The 20395-nt window shown below is 39.7% G+C and overlaps 1 protein-coding gene and 1 long non-coding RNA gene across 3 annotated transcripts in view; one reads left to right on the top strand and one right to left on the bottom strand.

The window, feature by feature from the left end:
* Positions 1 to 20395, top strand: part of ATAD2 (ATPase family AAA domain containing 2) — a 94041-nt gene that overhangs the window by 45657 nt on the left and 27989 nt on the right. The window contains 7 exon segments of the mRNA XM_032803507.2: positions 4003 to 4093; positions 4640 to 4954; positions 11868 to 11994; positions 13397 to 13583; positions 16222 to 16407; positions 18304 to 18439; positions 18566 to 18762. Coding sequence (XP_032659398.1) covers positions 4003 to 4093; positions 4640 to 4954; positions 11868 to 11994; positions 13397 to 13583; positions 16222 to 16407; positions 18304 to 18439; positions 18566 to 18762 — 1239 coding nt within the window.
* The window catches only part of LOC116838372 (uncharacterized), a 39065-nt gene continuing 36941 nt past the window's right edge, over positions 18272 to 20395 (bottom strand). For both annotated transcript variants that reach the window (XR_004376913.2, XR_004376914.2), the window contains one exon: positions 18272 to 18355. This is a non-coding gene — a long non-coding RNA (uncharacterized LOC116838372). The remainder of the gene's footprint in view (positions 18356 to 20395) is intronic.

Here is a 20395-nt window from a genome sequence, read left to right as displayed (position 1 = left end):
CTGAAAACACCACTTGTACAAAACCCTTTCATTGACCATCAATTTTGTAACACTAGTTCCACTCTGATCATGCAGAAAAGTTGAATGTCACCAAATAATGATACTTAATGATGCAATTATAGTGGCTTTCAGTTAGGTGTAAAATATGGCAGTGTGTATAGTAGTGAGAACCTGAAAATGAGAGAATGGTATATATGACAGATAACTACAGTTAATTATGAGCCACCATTGGATTAACATTTAAAATGTGCTGCATCTTAACTTCTGATGTTAGCCCAGCTCAAAGTTGTGTTTGTGAAGGGGGGGGAAAAAAGTGTTTACATCTGGGTCGTGGGCAACCCTGCTAGACTCATTTTAATCTGAAGTTTGTGTTTTGATGTGGATATCAGTTCTGCTGTTTTGGGGGTTTTTGTGAATTTGTGTGTGTTAAATCCCCATCTAGTAATCTATTTAAGCAAACATTTTTTTCTTTTGTGACTAAGTGTGTGAATAGTCACATGGTGAAGTTGGGTGCAGTGCTTAAAGCGCTATGATGTACCACTGCTTAAAACATTTGAATTAATCTTGAACATTCTGTGGTTAGGCTTGGCAGCATTTTATTGTAATCGATGTATGTCAGTAAAAAATATTATTTGGTAACAGTCAGCAGGAGTGCAACTTCCCCCGACCTTCCTTGCAGCTGCAGAAATCTAGTGTCAGAGGCCCTGCAGCAGTGCAGAGAGCCCTCTACAGCTCCATTTGTCACAGCCACACTCCCCTGGCAGTTGTGCTGCAGAGGGCTTCTTGCGCAGCCAGTGATGCCCAGTCCCTGCAGGCGGAAGGTGCAGGAAAGGCTGCTGTCTTGGTGTGGCAGAAGACACACCCTGGCCTGGAGAACAAGCCTCCAGCCACACAAGGGAGGCCACCCACTGCTGAATGGCTCTTGGCTGGGGACAGAGCCATTCAGCAGTGGGATAGTCTCCCTTGAAGCTAGAGATTTTTCTTCCTCCTGACAGCCTTGGCCCTGGATCTCTGCTCTGTCCCACCAGAATCACGGACTTTCTCTCACCTGCAGGAACTAGGTGTCACCAACCCAACAGCCATGCAAAGAACCCTCTGCAGCTCAACTGTTGTGGCTCCACTCACTCACCAGCCAGTATGGTGGGGGCCGTCCCCTGGCGGGAATGGTTCACTAGCACCCCACAGCTGAATGTTCGTCGTCCTCCTTTCAGTCCTGGCCTGGAGTTTCTGCTTCCACTGTACCGTGGGCTCCATGTCCATGCAGGCAGCCACCTGCGGGCCCACTGGCAGTTTTTTTTATTTTTAATTCTGGTACCTAGTGAAATATTTCAAATCATACTAAAATTATTGAAACCCAAGAAAAGAGGTGCAGGTTAGCTCAGATTCAACACAGTATACGATCAGGTTACCTATTGGGCATTATTGAATTGATGTTTTTGTCGGTAGTTCTCTTATGTACTTGAACTGGGCTGTGGGAAACATTCAAACTCAGCTGGGATGAAGAGCTTTAAATTTTTGTTCCATTTGTTGAAAATGCCCCTGCTGTTTAATCGAAAGTATGAGTAGAAATATTAAATATGAATAACTCAGAATAGCTAGTCCTTCTCCTTGATGTCAAAAACTTTAAGCTGAGGGTCTTCTCTGTTTCATATAAAATAAAAATTAAGGAAATGGGAGTTACACTAAAATAAATTTTGGGGATACCTTGACACTGTAGAAGTAGATGGCTAGATCAAAAGATCTATAATCCAAATTTTTTCCCTCTACATGCTGCAAAAGGATGAAAGGCCTGAAGGTTCTTGTCCTAATTATGTTAGTCTCTCACCTCTACTTCCCTGATGCAAATGTCTATAAGTCTACCAGTTGAGTTATGTGGAAACAATATCTTCCTCTTGCTGTATTTTTACTTCTCTCTGTGTTACCACCTTTTTAAAAGGAACTGATGACACGGTTATTCTATGGAGCAGAGATGTCTGGGCCGCTTTAAGGCACTAAGGCATTGTGAACCTGTGAATTTTGTCATAGTAAAGCATAACTCCTGGGGAAATGGTCTGTTAAGATCTTTTAGAGCAAACATCAGTATTGGTAAAACTCATTTTAAAGTAAGTGACACTTGAGATAGAAACCAACATTCACTGTATGATGTGGTTTACAGACCCGCATGTTAACCTAGAGCAAGGCATGGGGCAGTACTGGGCAAGGGAGACCACATTCCTTAGCAGCTGCCAGGCATGCTGCAGTTGGAGGGACAGCTTAAAAGGGCAGAGGCAAGGAGGGGAAAGAGCTACAGGCTGTACCAGGAAGTGAGGCTGACACTGGGAACTGTTGGGAAGAGTGACTACAGCATTAGCAAGGCCACTGTGGAAGCAGTGATCCATATTCTCCACCCCATTTTGCAGTTGGGAACCCGAGAGGCCTCAAAGGAGGAGATATTGTTCCCTGGTGGACTGTGCTAATACTGTACTGCTAAGACTGGGACCATGTCCCAGAAAGAGGAGCTACAACCCAGCAGGAAGTGACCCGTAAGGCAGTGTAAGTTGGGGAGGACCAAGTGGTCCAGATACTGCACCACTCCTTTAGGATCCTGGGTTGGGACCCTTTAGTGGGTGGTTACCCCGCTTTTGCTTTGAAGGGCTTAAAACAGTTCCTTGGAGAGGGCTGTGGCAGGGGAAAAGCTGGGCTGATTGGGAAAGCAGCCACAGGTGTAGCCAGTGCAATCTGGGGCCAGCTGGTCCTTATAAGAGGGTGGTGGGCGAGAAGGAAGGACACAGACTCTCTCTAGCTCCTTATAGACTCATAGGTCAGAAGGGACCAATATGATCATCTAGTCTGACCTCTTGCACAAAGCAGGCCACAGAACCCTACCCATCCATTTTTATAACAACCCCTAACCCATGACTGAGTTATTGAAGTCCTCAAAATTGTGGTTTGAAGACCTCAAGCTGCAGAGAATCCACCAGCAAGAGACCCATGCCCCACGCTGCAGAGGAAGGCGAAAAACCTCCAGGGCCCCTGCCAATCCGCCCTGGAGGAAAATTCCTTCCCGACCCCAAATATGGCGATCAGCTAAACCCTGAGCATGTGGGCAAGACTCACCAGCCAGCACCCAAGAAAGAATTCTCTGCAGTAACTCAGTTCCCATCCCATCCAACATCCCCTCACAGACCATTGAGCAGACTTATCTGCTGATAATCCAAGATCAATTGCCCAAATTAAACTATCCCATCATAACATCCCCTCCATATACTTATCAAGCTTAGTCTTAAAGCCAGATAAGTCTTTTGCCCCCACTACTTCCCTCGGAAGGCTGTTCCAGAACTTCACTCCCCTAATGGTTAGAAACCTTCATCTAATTTCAAGTCTAAACTTCCTAATATCCAGTTTGTACCCATTTGTCCTTGTGCCTACATTAGTACTAAGCTTAAATAATTCCTCTCCCTCCCCTAACGTTAATCCCCCTGATATATTAATATAGAGCAAGCATATCCCCCCGGAGCCTTCTTTTGGCTAGGCTAAACAAGCCAAACTCCTTAGAGAGAGAGAGAAGGGCCTGGCTGCCTGGGAAGCTGAGGAGGGTGAAGCAGTGGAAGAGCAAAGGGAACTGGGGAGCTCCAGCCTAACAAAGCCACAGGCTAAGTTAAGGGCCCACAAAAAGGGTACTAGGGCAGCCCAGGAATACCAACCTGATCTAGAAGTGGAGAGAATTATTCCAAGATCATTAGTCTTAAACTTAAGAGAGCTCACATTTTGTCCTGGGAGCTTTCAATGGCTTTCCTTGTTAAAAGGAAAACCTGAAAAGAAGTGTGTCCAATTTAAGAAGCATCTAAAACGTTAAATTTGTTGAAAGCAGCCGTCACTATTTTAGGCAAGCAAATTCTAGTAATATATCAACATTTCCTTTTTAAGAAAAGAGGTGATTATACTGTCATCTACTTTTAAACTAAAGATTTTTACAGGGGAAAAACAGGATGTGCTCTTTGTTTAAAAAGTTTTTATTTCTAGGCTAGAAAAGAGATTCTCAAGATTCACACGAGAGACTGGACCCCTAAGCCATTGGACACGTTTCTTGAAGAGTTAGCAGAAAAATGTGTTGGTAAGATTAAGAACTAAGAGTTATCAGAGAATACAAGTGACTAACTTATAGTTTAGCACACATAAAAATAACAGTTTTAATCTAAAAGCTTAATACTAAGATTATTTAATTGAAGTACTTATTTTCTTTGATTTTTCATCCACTAATTGTTATGGGTTTTTTTTTATATGAACATAGACACTTATTTTAACAACACTCACACTTTCACCATTCTTCTGGCAAAGGGGGCTGGATGCAGTTCTCTTTTGGAAGTCCATCTAGGCCACTAAGAACCCAGTCTTGCAATGAGTCTGCTCAGGGCCCCACTTACATCAGTGGGGCTTTGCACAGGTAGAGAAGACCACCAGCAGAGTAGTTGGGCAGAAAGCAGAATGAGGCATTTCTTACCTATATCCCTTCCTTTTTTTCCCCAGAAGGTCGAGCATGTTGCTTCTGTTAAGCTTCATCTTCTGTTGAGTCAGATAGTTACTCTCTTTGTGTATACTACTTCTAGATTTTTTTTTTGATTGTCTGAGACAGAACTAAATTTCACTTATTTGTTCGTAGGATATTGTGGTGCAGATATTAAGTCCATATGTTCTGAAGCTGCTTTGTGTGCTTTGCGCCGACGTTATCCTCAGATATACACTAGCAGTGAGAAGTTGCAGTTGGATATCTCTTCTATTAAAATAACAGCTAAGGATTTTGTTGTGGCTATGCAGAAGACTATACCAGCTTCTCAAAGAGCTGTGACTTCACCTGGCCAAGCACTCTCAGCCGTTTCGAAACCACTGCTTGAAAAAACACTTCACAGAATTTTAAGAGCCCTACAAAGAGTGTTTCCACATGTGGAGCTTGGAATAAAAAAAGGACAAAAGACAGGTAAAACACTCCTTTATTATTTTTTATTTTGAATTCTTGCATATTTCTGTCAAGGTAAAAGCTTTTCTTTAATTTGTGACATTAACACACTAAATCTTATTTACATTTTCCAATTTTTTGTGTATATATTTTTGGGTGGTAGAACTTTGGTTATTTGTAAGGGCAGAGTCTTCCATGGTTCTGTGACTGTGGAATCTATCCCAGACACAGAATTTTGTTGAAAGAAATTTAGGCTTTACTTCATACCTTACATTTACAAGAACATCCCATATGTAAAATAGTGCATACAGTAGAACCTCAGAGTTATGAACACCAGAGTTATGAACTGAGCAGTCAAACACACACCTTATTTGAAATCGGATGTACACAATCAGGCAGCAACAGGGACAAAAAAAAATTCAACCAAATACAGTACAGAACTGTGTTAAACTACTAAAAACAAATCAAAGGAAAGCTGCAGAAGAAAAATGCGTAGTAAAGTTTCAAAGCGGCATTAAGTCAATGTTCAGTTGTAAACTTTTGAAAGAACCATAATGTGTTGTTCAGTGTTACTAACAACCTCCACTTCTGAGATGTTTATAACTGAGGTTCTACTGTAATAGCATGAAATAATAGATCTGAGAGGTGTGAACTACACTCATTCATCTCAGTGCTGTAATGCTAAAGCCCAGAACGTGAGAACTGCCATATTGGAGCAGACCTGTGATTCATCTACTATAGTAGCTTGTCTCCAAAAATGACCACCAGATTCTTCAAAGAAGGTGCAAGAAACCCCCAGCAGGCAGATGCAGAATAATCTAGATGTCCAGTAAAGTCTCCTCATAATCCCTAATAGGTAGGGATTGATTGCAAAACCTAAAGTATGAGAATTTTGTCCCTCCCCGAAACTTTTTAACATTAACTGTTTAACATGGCTGCTACTTTGAAACCTAGAATTATAGTCTGTATCTGCAAAAATAACAAGAGTACTTGTGGTGCCTTAAAGACTAACATTTATTTGAGCATACGCTTTTGTGGGCTACAGCCCTCTTCATCGGATGCATAGAATGGAGCATATAGTAAGGAGATATATAATACACATATATGAAAAGGTGGGAGTTGTCCTACCAACTCTTAAGAGGCTAATTAAGAGAGAACTTTTGTAGTGATAATCAAGATAGCTCATTACAGACAGTTTGACAAGGGGGGGGCGGGGGGAGAATACTTAACATGGGAAAATAGATTCAATGTGTGTAATGGCTCAGCCATTCCCAGTCTCTCATCAAGCCTAAGTTGGTGTCTAATTTGCATATTAATTCAAGTTCTGCAGTTTCTCGTTGGAGTCTGTTTTTGAAGTTTTTCTGTTGCAAAAGTGCCACCTTTAAGTCTGTTATTGAGTGGCCAGGGAGGTTGAAGTGTTCTACTGGTTTTTGAATGTTATGAGTCCTGATGTCAGATTTGTGTCCATTTATTCTTTTGCGTAGAAACTGTACATTGGCCAAACCGGACATGGCAGAGGGGCTCTGCTGGCACATGATGGCATATATCACATTAGTAGATGTGCAGATAAACAAGCCCCTGATGGCATGGCTGATGCGATTAGGTCCTATGATGATGTCACTTGAGTAGATTTGTGGACAGAGTTGGCATCAGGCTTTGTTACAAGGATAGGTTCCTGGGTTAGTGTTTTTGTTCTGTTGTGTGTGGTTGCTGGTGAGTATTTGCTTCAGGTTTGGGAGGCTATCTGTAAGCAAGGAGAGACAGCCTTCCAGTAGTGTCATCATATCCTGAAAGAGCGACTTTCAATGGTCAGAGTGCTAGGAACACATCTCTGAGGAATATACAGCAATTCTGTTTCCCAGCAGCGCAAAAACAGAATCTTGCAGAAATCTTCGGTAGCGCTGAGAGCACTAAACATCTGTGTCTTGTGCAAAAATCTGGAGTGTAGTAGCACACCTCTCTGTGGCATTGATGCAGGGCCAGCTCCAGGCATCAGCGAAGCTGGAATTCGGCGGCGAGGCCCTCATTCCCTCTCTTCCCCTTTGAGTTCCTGCCGAAGAAGGAGGAAGGGAGGACTCGCCACTGAAGAAGCAGTGCTATTGAGCTGCCGCCCAAGTGCCACCTCTCGTCTTTTTTTGCCACTTGAGGCGGCAGAAAAGCTGGAGCCGGCCCTGTTGATGGCAGTCAAGAAAATGTTAGTGTCAGCAAAAACTCCACTGAACAGCACAAGGCAGCAGCTTCATTATGCCATGTGACGACAAAAATTTTTCTTATGTTGGAGCATTTTTCTTGCAAGGTATGTGATTAACTCATCCCTCATGCAAGTATGAGACACTAGCTTCTTCACTGTGACATTGGAAATATTCATGGAGTCATTGATTTCTGTATTGGACAGATGCAATACAATGAAGTCACTTCTTTCCAGTGATATTTTTAATTGATTCCTCTGCATACATATCAAACATGAGGTGGACTTCTTCACAGTCCAGTATTTTCTCTGTAGCCACTGAATGAAGTGTTCCCATTCAGTCTGTCTTTTTTCCCTCCTCTCCTCACCCAACCCATGTGTCCTACATTGTCCATTCCTCCCACGTCCTGTGCCTCCTGACTGGCCCCATGAGCCAGGTGCTATGAGGAACACAGCTTCTTCTCTTCCCTGTCCTCAGCTAGGACTGCTCCTGCCTCTTTCTATGCCACAGCAACTCCTGGTGGGCAAAAGGTGTAACTATAGCACTTCTCCAGCAGGACATATTTTCTGTGGGGAGGGAAGAAATTTTGCGTGGGACATGAATTCTGTGTGTGTGCAGTGGCTCAGACTTCCCCAGGAGCAGCAGTTTTATTTGTTCATGCATTGCATCTGCATAAAGAATGTTAATTGAATGGAGTGATCAGTGGGGCTAGCAGGTATCATTGGCAGGATACATACATGGTGCCATAGCAAATGACCTTATGGATTGCTGAGTTAAAGGCTGACCATGGTGAAGTAACCTTTCTCCTGAAATAATGTGGTATAGTATGGCCTCGGTTTCCAGAACATTTGAGGGTACATCTTCTATCTCTTCAGCTGAAGCCATACTTAGTAATTTATTTTCTCCTTGAGTGCATCCCATTTCTGCACAATAACAAAGTTTTATTGTGAATGTTAGTGGGAGTGCATGTAAGTAACATTCACAATAACTTTGGGAAGGTTAACAAGGTTAGTGAATGTAGAAGGTTCTACTGTAGTCAATTTTAGCTACTGCTTCATTGAAAACTGGACTTCTTGGCTTCAGAATTATTGGACCTTAATAGGAAAGTGAGTGAGTCAAGGAACGGTTCTTTGCTGGTTCAGAGAGAAATTGAGGGGCTGATCCCCCATAATATGCTCTTGATAGCAGACGATAACAGTAGCATGAAAGGTACCTTTGCTATCTGCTGTATCTTCAAGGAAGTCTAGGTAATCTGCAGGACAGAATATAAAACTACCCTTGATGAGGTCTAGAGGGATATACAGCCCTTCATTGAATTTTATTTGGCAAAGAACCTTATTTGCAATTGTAGTCTCCAGACAGAGTAGTTTGGTTCCTCCACAGACTACAGCAAACTGCAGAAGGAATTTATTATAGGTTTTGGAATTAATTGTTAAACCAATGGGAACTTGTGATTGTAGATTATTCATGTACCTCAGTGTGTGTGTGTGTGTGTGTTGGAAACCTGTCCCTTTTTTTTGTACTCAAGCACTCGTGCATTAATCTTTGTGATGAAATGAAACCCTTGTATTCCACATTGCTACCACTTTCCCATCCATTAGAACCTCTGAAATACAACTTATAAACTCCGAGTTGCAGAGTTCGCAGTAATAAAATCAGTATTTTTCTGTTGCTTTTACCTTTTGATGCAACACATTAGGTATGGTCTTGGGGTAGCATTCAATGTGATATGCAGTGTCATATTCATGGATGTCTTTGGGCCAGTGCACATGCTTAACAATACTTTCTGTGGAATGTTCTCACTTGAGTCATTGCTTCATAGAGTTTCTTATGGTCTCCCATGTTGAAACTATGCTTAATGGATGCCTTTGGGCTTCAAGCTTTCTGCAGAACAAGCAGGTTTTCTTCTCAAAACACATAGAAATGGAGTCTTGCCCACAGCTGGTACTTGCCCTGGCATGATGTTCAGTTGTACTTCCTTTACGACCTTGCCAAATTCAACTTATGGGTGCACTTTTTGTAGCATGTAAGGTGCCATCAGCATTGTGTTTTAATCAGGTCCCCTCTGGTGGTATTCTCCAAAGAATCAGCTATCAGTCAGTATTCTTTATCTCCCTGTTGATGCCTAAAAATGATCAAGACCAAAGCAAAAACAAGGGTTTTGTTATAAATTTTTTGGGATTGTAATTGTTTGTTATGTAACTCTGTATACCATTTGTGGGTGGATTCCAGTAATTTCTGGCTGGATGCTGATGTCTTAACCAGTGCTGCATCACAACTCTTGAAATAAGAAAGATCATAAGCAATACCACTGAATCACTTTTTTTGTCCTTGATTGCAAATCACCTTGAAGTATGGCTGTCAATTAATTGCTGTCAATTTACGTGATTAACTCAAAAAACTAATCATGATTAATTGCAGTTTTAATCACACTTATGTTTCAATTGGTATTCTATTAAATATTTTTGGATGATTTTTCTACTTTTTCAAATATATTCATTTCAATTACAACGTAGAATACAAAGTGTACATTGTTCACTTTATATTTTTTATTACAAATATCTGCACTGTGAAATTGATAAAGGAAATAGTATTTTTCAGTTCACCTCATACAAGTACTGTAGTGCAATCTCTTTATGGTGAAAATACAACTTACGGATGTAGATGTTTGTTTGTTACATAACTGCACTCAAACAAAACCATACAAAACTTTAGAGCCTACAAGTCCACTCATTCCTACTTCTTGTTCAGCCAATCAGTAGGACACACAACTTTGTTTATATTTATGGGAGATAATGCTGCCCACTTCTCATCTACAGTGTTACCAGTAAGTGAGAACAGGTGTTCACATGGGACTTTCGTAGTCAGCATTGCAAGGTATTTATGTGCCGGATATGCTAAATACTTGTATGCCCCTTCATTCTTCAGCCACCATTCGAGAGGACATGCTTCCATGATGATGATGATGATCATTTAAAAAAAAAAAAAAGTGTTAATTAAATTTGTGACCGAACTCCTTGGGGGAGAACTGTACGTCTCCGACTCTGTTTTACTCGCATTCTGCCATCTATTTCATATTATCGTAGTCTCGGATGATGACTCAGCACCCGTTGTTCATTTTTAAGAACACTTTCACTGCAGATATGACAAAAAGCCAAGAAGGTACCAATGTGAGACTTCTGAAGATAGCTACATCACTTGACCCAAGGTTTAAGGATCTGAAGTGCCTTCCAACATCTAAGAGGGACAAGATGTGAAGCATGCTTTCAGAAGTCTTTAAAGAGCAACACTCCGACATGGAAACTACAGAACCTGAACCACCAAAAAAGAAAATCAGCCTTCTGCTGGTGGCATCTGGCTCAAATGATGAAAATGAACATGCATCAGTCTGCACTGGTTTGGATTGCTATCGAGCAGAACCTGTCATTAGCATGAATGCATGTCCTCTAGAATGGTGGATGAAGCAAGAAGGGACATATGAATCTTTTTAGAGTATCTGGCAAGTAAATATCTTGCGACGCTGGCTACAACAGTGCCATGCGAACACCTGTTCTCACTTTCAGGTGACACTGTGACAACAAGCAGGCAGCATGCTCTCCTGCAAATGTAAATAAATTTGTCTGAGCAGTTGGCTGAACAAGAAATAGGACTGAGTGGACCTGTAGGCTCTAAACGTTTACATTGTTTTATTTTTGAATGCAGCTATTTTTGTACATAATTCTACATTTTGTAAATTCAACTTTCATGATAAAGAAATTGCACTACAGTACTTGTATTAGATGAATTGAAAAATACTATTTTTTATAGTGCAAATATTTGTAATAAAAATAGTGAGCACTCTTAGAATTTGTATTGTGTTGTAACTGAAATGAATATATTTGAAAATGTAGAAAACATCCAAAAATATTTATTTAAATAGTATTTTATTATTAACAGCGTGATGAATTGCGATTAAGCTTTTTAATCGCTTGTCTGACCTACTTGAAGCACTCTTTCCATTTATAGTAATCTGTAACACTAAAAAAAAATTAATCAGGTATGTTTTGAGCATTAGCTGATAACATAGTACTGTCAGGTTGGAGCCACATTTTAACTTCGTGAAGGCTACATGTTTGACAGACTTGTAAGAATAAAATATATATGGCGATATACCTATCTCATAGAACTGGAAGGGACCCTGAAAGGTCATCAAGTCCAGCCCCCTGCCTTCACTAGCAGGACCAAGTACTGACTTTTGCCCCAGATCCCTAGGTGGCCCCCTCAGGGATTGAACTCACAACCCTGGGTTTAGCAGGCCAATGCTCAAACTACTGAGCTAGCCCTTTTAAAATGTGGATTTTTATTTTTACCATTTTTCTTGAATATATCTCTGTACAGTTCTAGGTTTCTCATGTTTGGTACCATTGTGTTTATGTAGAAAAGGCTTTCGCATGATACCAAACTCAACCCATTACCACCACCAAAAGACCTGGAGCTGTAAGCTGGGCCATGCTGCAGAGGGCGACACCACTGAAATTGTTTCCATAGATTTTTACTAATGAAATGACACCTCACTTTCTTTCTGTCATTAACTTGCACACAGAATTACAAGTGCTACCAGACTAGAGAAACAGCCATTAAAGTGTCTTTGGATTGAATAAACCACCGCAGACTAGCATATTGAATTGTAAATGAAACTTTTTTTCTTTGCAAATGGGTGATACAAAGTTCCCAGGAGAGTTAACAAACTCTTTTTTGTTTTTCAGATGTTGCAAGTCATATTTTAGAAAGTGACTTAATGTATACTGATGAGGAACTGCCTTCAGTGTTTGAAAATCCACTTTCCCAGAAAACACCGTATAAGCAGAAAGCAAATGTCCTTAATTTTAACAGGTACTTGTCTCTTTGATCTTCAAATTGATTTAGGCTGCTGAATCCTTTGGTGCAAGGGAGATGTTCTGGGTTTTGTTTCCTTTTTTGGGAGGGGGAAGGGTTTTGCTTTCTCGCACCAGTCTTTGCCAGAAATAAACATAGAAACAAGCAGATAAAATTGTTTTAAAGTATCTGATTAGAACTGACCAAATTTAGGGGGAAAAGGCCTCTGATCTTTCAAGGAGAGTCTCAAGCTTGGGGCACAGAGATTTGGAGATTCATCCCACTTACCCTTTAGAGCACCTTACAGGATTGAGATCTAAAGTTTGGCCTGTCTCTGAATCACATTGGTAGTTTTCTTTTAGACATTTTTGATGCCTTTATACTTTTAGTTTCCAAGTTTATATATTTGAACATTGTTACTTGTATTCCATTGTAACTGATTGTTGTCCTCCCCCCTGCCCCTTCTGTTATGTCATTTGCTACTTGATTTCACAACAGCTAGGCTAATCTTTTTTAAATTATAATTTTTACTGATTTATTATGAGAATCATCAAAAACTTCTTGAAAAGTCATATTTTTGTGGAGTCTTAGTTTGGGTTGGACTACCAGTTATTGCAGTGAGAGATACTGCCAAATTCCTTTTACTACGGAGGAGATGTTCTAATTTACGGAACTTAAAGATGTACACCTATTTCATGTCAGATTCTAGCTATTAAGTGCATTGTAATAGTATGGTTGCAAAGACCAGTACTACACTGAGGGTCTGTCTTCACTACCAGGCGGACTGGCGGGCAGCAATTGGTCTAGTGGGGATCGATTTATTGCATCTAGTTTGGACGCAATAAGTCGATCCTCGAGCGCTCTCCTGTCGACTCCTGTACTCCAGCTTGGCGAGAGGCGCAGGCAGAGTTGACGGGGGAGCGGCAGCAGTCGACTCACCGTAGTGAAGATCCCACGGTAAGTAGATCTAAGTACGTCAACTTCAGCTACGTTATTCATGTAGCTGAAGTTGCGTAACTTAGATTGATTTCTTCCCCCCAGTGTAGACCTGACTGTATTAGATTAATGACCAAACTATGTGGAAAGACTGAACAATTAGAACGAATGAAATAAAAACTAATCTGTGATAGAAGTAATGTAAGGATATGTATTTACTGTATTCCATAATCTAGACTACTGCAGCTTTACAGTTTGTGAGTTTTTTTTGTTTTTGTTTGTTTTTTTCTGGTATATCTGATGCCTTGTGTAAGAAAATAAGCAGAATTCTTGACAGTACAGATTTATTTATTTGTTTTGTTTTCTAAAATTATGGTAGAGTAGAGAGAGAGACTAACACCTATGCTCTCATACATTGATGGAAATATTTTTGTGTTTTTTTTTAATTATTTAAAACTTCCTGATTTCACAATTATTGTTTTAGAAGTGCTTATCGTCAGCCAACATCTTACAGACCAAGGCTCTTGATAGTTGGAGAGCCCGGGTTTGGACAGGGCTCTCATTTGGCACCAGCAGTAATACATGCTTTGGAAAAGTTCACAGTGTACACATTGGATCTGTCGGTTCTGTTTGGAATCAGTACTACATCACCTGAAGAAACATGTGCACAGGTATAATACATTTTTTTTAAATCTGGTAGGAATAATACATTCTGTTTTCCAGAGTGGTTTTGGAGCTTGCCTGGCAAAGTGGAAAAGATACTTGATCTGGTCTGTGCAGAAGGGGTCTCACCTACACAGCTGACACTTTCATTTTAGATTACTTGCTCCACTTGAAATAAGAAGTCCAAGCATTGTCATCTATTAGGGTTCATCTGGCAGTAGTTTCAGCTTTCCATCAGTGGGTAAAATGGCCATTCTGTTTTCCCAAACTCTAATCATTTCCTTAAGGGCCTGGAGATTGTACCTCCCAGGTACAGCAGCCACTCCCTCCCTGGTACCTCAGATTGGTGTTGGCAAGGCTAAAAGGTCTTCCATTTAAACCACTGACATGTTTTCTGCTCTAACTATCCTGGAAAGTGACCTTTCTGGTGGCCATTACTTCTGCTAGACAGATCTCTGAGATCCAAGCCCTTATGTTGGAAGCACCTTATACAGTCTGCTTCAAGAACAAGGTTCGGATGTGGCCACAATTGGCCTTCCTTCCAAAGGTAGTCTCGTAACTCCATAGTAACCAGAATATCTTCCTACCTGTTTTCTATCTGAAGCCACATGCCAACAGATAGGAACAGAAACTCCACTCGCTGGATGTCAGATATGCACTAGCCTTCTACATAGAAAGAACTAAGTCATTTTGGAAGTCTACTCAGCTTTTTGTAGCCTTTTCAGACAAAATGAAAGGCCTTTCAGTCTTGGCTTAGAGAATTTCTTCGTGGATCGCTTCCTGTATCCGCACATGCTATGACCTGGTGAAGGTCCCTGCTCCTCCTGCCCTGGTGGCGATTCCACAAGGTCTCAAGTATCTCCAATAGTATTTGTAGTTCAGGTTCCTATACAGGACATTGGTAGATCCAAAACATGGTTGTCAGTCCACACCTTGGCATCTCATTACGCTATCAACCAGCAGGTGAGAGAGGACATGGGTTTTGACCAAGCAGTATTGCAATCAGCATGCCAATGAACTCTGAACCTTCCACCTGCACAGCTTCTTGGGAGTCACCTACTTTGGAATGGACATGCGGAAGCGTGTGAAGAAAAAAGTTACTAACCTTCCATAACTTGTTCGTCGAGATGTGTTGCTCATAACCATTCCAAAAGCCCCTCCCTCAACCCCTCTATCGGAGTTAACCAACAAGAAGGAAGTGAGGGGGATGAGGGTTGGTGGGACCCTTTATACTAGTGCTGTGAGTATGCAACCCCAGGAGGCTCCAGGGCCAACCTGACAGATATCACTGAGGGAAAAACTTTCTGGCCAGCGGTGCTTGGGGCAAGCACATATCTACTTTGGAATGAACATGAGAGATACATCTTGAAGAGCGGTAGTTACGGAAGGTTAGTAACAGGGTTTCCTTTTTCTTTTTTCCTTTATTTTTTTTAAACCATTCAGCAATTTTCTATCTTTTAATATCATAGTTCAGTACATATGTAACATCTTAAAGGTTATGTTAACGAATAATTTATTTAGCTTACGAAAATTACGGAAAACTCCATGCCCTACCTAATGTCAGCATGTTCTTATCTTTTCCAAATGTGGGTTTTCAGGGGACTTTTTGCTCAAAATTTAGCAAGTCTTGTCAGCAATTTCACCTGTTGCATTTTAAGGGGTGTATTCCGGTAGGACCGTGTTTAGCTGTTCCCCAACCATTCTATTAGTATAGTTATAAAATAGCCCCTTTCAGAAATCTGAAACCATGATTTTTGCTGACTGAATCTGTGGTTATGTCTGTTTTTCACTTAAGTGGCCCCCATCAGCGTAATATCAGAGTGCCTTGTAATCTTTAATCTACTTCTGTAGGGAAGCACTATTACCTTCATTTCACAGATGGGGACCTGAGACCTAGAGAGACTAGTTACTTGCCCAGGGTCACACAGGATGTTTGTGGCAGACCAGGGAATTGAACTTAGATATTCCATGGACCAAGCCAGCCCTCTAACTACTGGGCTGGACATTCATCCTCCCTATCTGATCTCTGGCAGCATAGGTTCTCATCTTAAAATGATTCATCTTTTCTTGCTCCCAGTTTTTTGTCTTTCCAGAAGGAAAAGTAGGAGACAGTTTTCCAAAATACACATTGATCTTTCATTAGAATCCATGCTGTTAGGTTAACAATGATTATCCTCATCCCATCAAAATTAATTCTTTTCCCCCATACCACTTTCTTGGTGTCTCCACTGGTAAACAGTGCACAATAAGAAGGTAATTAAAATCCCAGAGCAAATTGTTAAAATTCCTTGACGTACATCAGTGCACGTTTTCTTAATGTTTCTACCTCTCTCTGGAAGAGTCACGCCTATAGTAATATTCACATAGACTTCAATCCTGGTTGGTTGTTTTTTTCCTCTACTCTAGGCAAGACATTATTAATTGTAATAAAATTATACAAAATCACCTGTAATTTATGACTTCGTTTGTTTCATAGTTGACACAAGGTAGAAGCCTGCCTCAGTATTAAGAATTGTTCTTTCCCAGTTGTTGCTCACTTAGTATATCAACTGTGAAATAGGAGTGACTAGTTGATCTTTAATTATTTGTTAGGAAACTATTAATGTGTTTCTCAGTATTCCTAAATCAGTACTTTTCTTTTACTAGTTAATCCATGAAGCCAAAAGAACAGCACCAAGTATATTATACATTCCACATGTCCACTTATGGTGGGAGACGGTTGGATTCACTTTGAAAGCTACATTTACAACATTATTACAGAATATTCCATCATTTGCTCCAGTTCTGCTGCTTGCAACATCAGATGTACATCATGCAGCCCTACCAGAAGAGGTACTGTTTGCCAGTGCATTTAATATAATCCTCATCTCTTCAATTCACATAACTTTTTAATATTAATCTAGATCTAGTGGTTTATGAACCTGTCAAGATTGTGATCTTTTGGGCAAACATAGCAAGAAGCAAATACAAATATCCTTGCTTATGGTAGATTTCATTTGTAGAAAAATACTGTTTCACAGTAGATGTCAGGAGAGAAGTTATGTAAGGGAACTTAAGTGTTTACACATCAAAAAAAATTTATTCAGTAATTGCAGGACTCATATAAACAATATGATTATGCAGCCACATGTTTGTGCTCTAGAATCAGTATTTTAAAAAGCTGGGAAGAAAAACTCCTGAATGTTAACAAATGTAATGACTGAGCCTATAGATACTCTGAAACAGCATCTCTCAGAGAAGTAAAGTCCTCCCATTCAACACAATGTAGTGTTAACACTGAAGTCTAATGACAGGTGTTTTGTTTTTTTTGTTTTTTTAAATATCAGCATAAACTATTCCAGTACTGGTTTTACTAGAATCATCATACTAATGTGCTTATCCATTGCTCTTGGATGTGGTGTAGTGGTATATATTGGACAAAGTGAATTGGGAAGCTAATTGCTATTTGGGATTAGTGAGGAGGCAAAGATCACTTTTTCAGACATTCACTAAACTTGGTTGCATTTGCCCTACTCAAAGGATATGCAGCCCCTTCCCAGTACTAAAAGACCCAAATGTCTTCTGGATAACAAAATTCCAAGTAGCCTACCAAATCTTGAATATCAAACAGGGTACAGTGGCTTCAGTCAAGAAGCTTTAAATCCTGTGTAGTTTTTCTGTCATTGATTTAAATCTTGTTGAGATTTTGTGAAAAACTAATTTGAAAATTTGTGCTATTGCAACTTTAAGATTTTGAAGGAACAGAATTAGAAATGCTGCTTTTGTTTTAAAGCCCCTACTGGTAGGGTATCCTACGTGAATTTTATAAAACTGCTGTTACAGGAGAGACAACCAAAATATTGAAAATTAAGGCGCTGACCCTGGAAACATTACGACAGGTATGGAACATTAGTCCATATAAACAATCGTATCAACTTCCACGGGACTACTTATGTGCTTAAAGTTAAGCATGTGTATATGTGTTGTCAATTTCATGGCTAAAAATAGTATTACTTATTACAGCAAACCCTAGTGGAAGACTACAGCCTTGTTGAAATATTTCAGCTTTCTTGATTTGTAGAAGGTGGTGTTGGTTGCAGATATAGTACAGGCCACTTGCTTATCAATGTTGTCTTTTTGAGTTTGTGGTGATCTCACAGATAATGAGGCCCTGGATTTGTCTTTCAGTGAAAATGTTTACTAATTTAGTAGAAGAAATATCTTTATGTAGAATCTGAATTTCTACAAATTAGGAAACTAAAGAAACAAGTACAAAATGTCCACATTAGCCATTTAAGACTGACATGGAGAAAAAGTAAAAATTAGTAACCTGTAATTAAAAATATCTAATTTATGATTTAAAATATAATAATAAAAAAATCTTAACTGAGGGTTCTGCACTACAGTAGATTTTTTTTTTTTTTTTTTTGTTTAGCTGTCAGTGTAGTGTAGTCTGCAGTTCAGTGACACACTTTAATACAACAGTCTTCAATTTGGGGGGCCAAGTGAACAGAATTTATTTCATATTCCACATGTGGCCGCTTCCACGAAGGCCTTATTTTAAGTCATTAAGGGAATCTAGCCTTCTAGAGCCAAGAAACTAATTCTTTTATCAGTGATGCTTCTGTATTGTGCTCTTCAGTTTTGCCTTCAATTTAGTATAAAAATGTACATAAAATGCACTTTTTTTGTGATATCACAGGAATCCTTTGACTTTTCTTTTATAAATAACCTTTTTCCCCCTCTTAGGTGCAGGAATTATTTGTTGATGATTATGGAGAAGTTTTCAATGTCCAGTTGCCTAACAATGAAGAAAGAAGGAAATTTTTTGAAGATTTAATTCTGAATCAAGCTGCTAAGCCTCCTGAATCAAAAAAGAAAGCAGGTTAGGATGTGCTATAAACATTTTACCAGCTGTGTTCTATCTCACTAAAATATTGGAATGTTGTAGAATGCATTGATTGAAAACTAAACCCTGTAAATTGGCTTAAATCCTCTATTTTGACTAAAGTTTTGCAGGCATTAGAAGTCCTTCCAGTAGCACCACCGCCTGAGCCACGACAGTTGACAGTAGAGGAGATGAAACGGCTTGAGGAGCAAGAGGAGGATACGTTACGTGAACTTAGGATTTTCTTGAGGAACGTTACGCACCGACTTGCCATTGACAAACGTTTCAGAGCATTTACAAAACCCGTTGACCTAGATGAGGTAAAATTAAGGTTGAGCTAAACATTTAAAAACATTAAAAAAGCTTGTTTTCTTTTTTTTTTTTTTTTTTCCTTTGTTTGACATTCCGGTTGGTTGCCACCACAGTTAGATCAGCAGAATGTTTTTGGTATAGGCATGTATGTAACAGCAGTAAAAAGAATATAGCTTTTATTCAGAGGAGAGTTGTTAATACTGTTTTCAATTAAAAAGAAAACTCAAAGCTTTCCTCACTGTTAGTAGGCCATCAGTCATTTCTGTGGGAACAAGAGTGGAACCAGCAGTCAACAGAAGTGTTGAGACTACATTATCTGTTTTAGCATGTTCAAAGTTCAGCAGCAAGTGCAGTGTTTTCAAATGGCAACCGTGATTTTTAAGGAGTGAATAGAGTTCAAATAGTAACTTTATGATACTAGAGGCAAACATTGCATTCTTCAAAGTTATATGTGGTTCTAATGTATCCAGATCTTTGGTAAAGAAAGATAGCACAGTATTACGTAAGAGAAGAGTGAACACAGAATTCCAGAGTTGCTTTGGACCAAAATTCACCAGGTAATAAATGACAAGTTGTGGCTATTTTGTGTCACTGAGGAAACAAGTTGATCTTATTACTTTTTTTCCTGGAAGATCAACTACAAATGGCTTAACACTCTTCAGACATGTACATCCTTCAGGGAGAGAAGAGCATAGTTTAAGGGCTACTGAACACCATGAACATCAGTAATGCTCCCACTGTAATGGAGGAAGTAGGAGAGAAAGGAAAGCTACTTCTTGGAGATCAGAAGATGTAGGCGGAAAATGAGAATTGCTAAAAGCCAAACAGAATTGGACCTTGCAAAGGAAATTAAAACCTATAGTAAAAGATTCTTATATATAAAAAGAAAACAAGGAGGAAGTAGTGTAACTACTATGTATGGAGGGGGTAGAGATTAAAGATAACCTCTGCAGGCTCAACAGCTAAACAAATATTTGGCTTCAGTTTTTAATAAGAATAATGTATGGGGACCGTGGCAGGGTGGCTAATGGGACTGAGGATATGGAGGTAGAAATCACCATATCTGAAGTGGAAGTCAAGCTCAATCAGCTTAATGGGACCAAATTGGGTGGCCCAGATAATCTGCATCCAAGAATATTAAAAGAAGTGGCACATGAAATTGCAAGCCTAGTAACAAGGATTTTTAATGAGTCTGTAAACTCGAGAGTTGTACCCTATAACTGGAGAATTGCAAATATAGTACCTGCGTTTAAGAAAGGAAGGGGAGGGGGGAGTTATATGGGGAAACTACAGGCTTATTAGTTTGACCTGAGTTGTATGCAAGGTCTTGGAACAAATTTTGAAAGAGAAAGTAGCTAAGAACATAGAAATAAATGGTAACTAGGATAAAATACAACATGGTTTTACAAAAGGTAGGTCATGCCAGACCACCTGATATTTCTTTGAGAAGAGAATCTATTTTCTAGACAAAGAAAATGCAATAGATCTAATCTACCTGGATTTCAGTAAGCTATTTGATACAATTTCTACCCCCAGGGGAATTCTGTGCACAATATTTTAAAATTCTGCATGTTTATTTGTCAAAATAACACTATAATCACACTAGTTTCAATTACTTTGTAATTTATTTCAAAAATACCT

This window comes from Chelonoidis abingdonii, chromosome 2 (assembly GCF_003597395.2).
Source record: "Chelonoidis abingdonii isolate Lonesome George chromosome 2, CheloAbing_2.0, whole genome shotgun sequence".
Taxonomy (NCBI): domain Eukaryota; kingdom Metazoa; phylum Chordata; order Testudines; family Testudinidae; genus Chelonoidis; species Chelonoidis abingdonii.
Note: the sequence above shows the minus strand (reverse complement) of the source record. Positions and strands in the feature narration are given on the sequence as shown.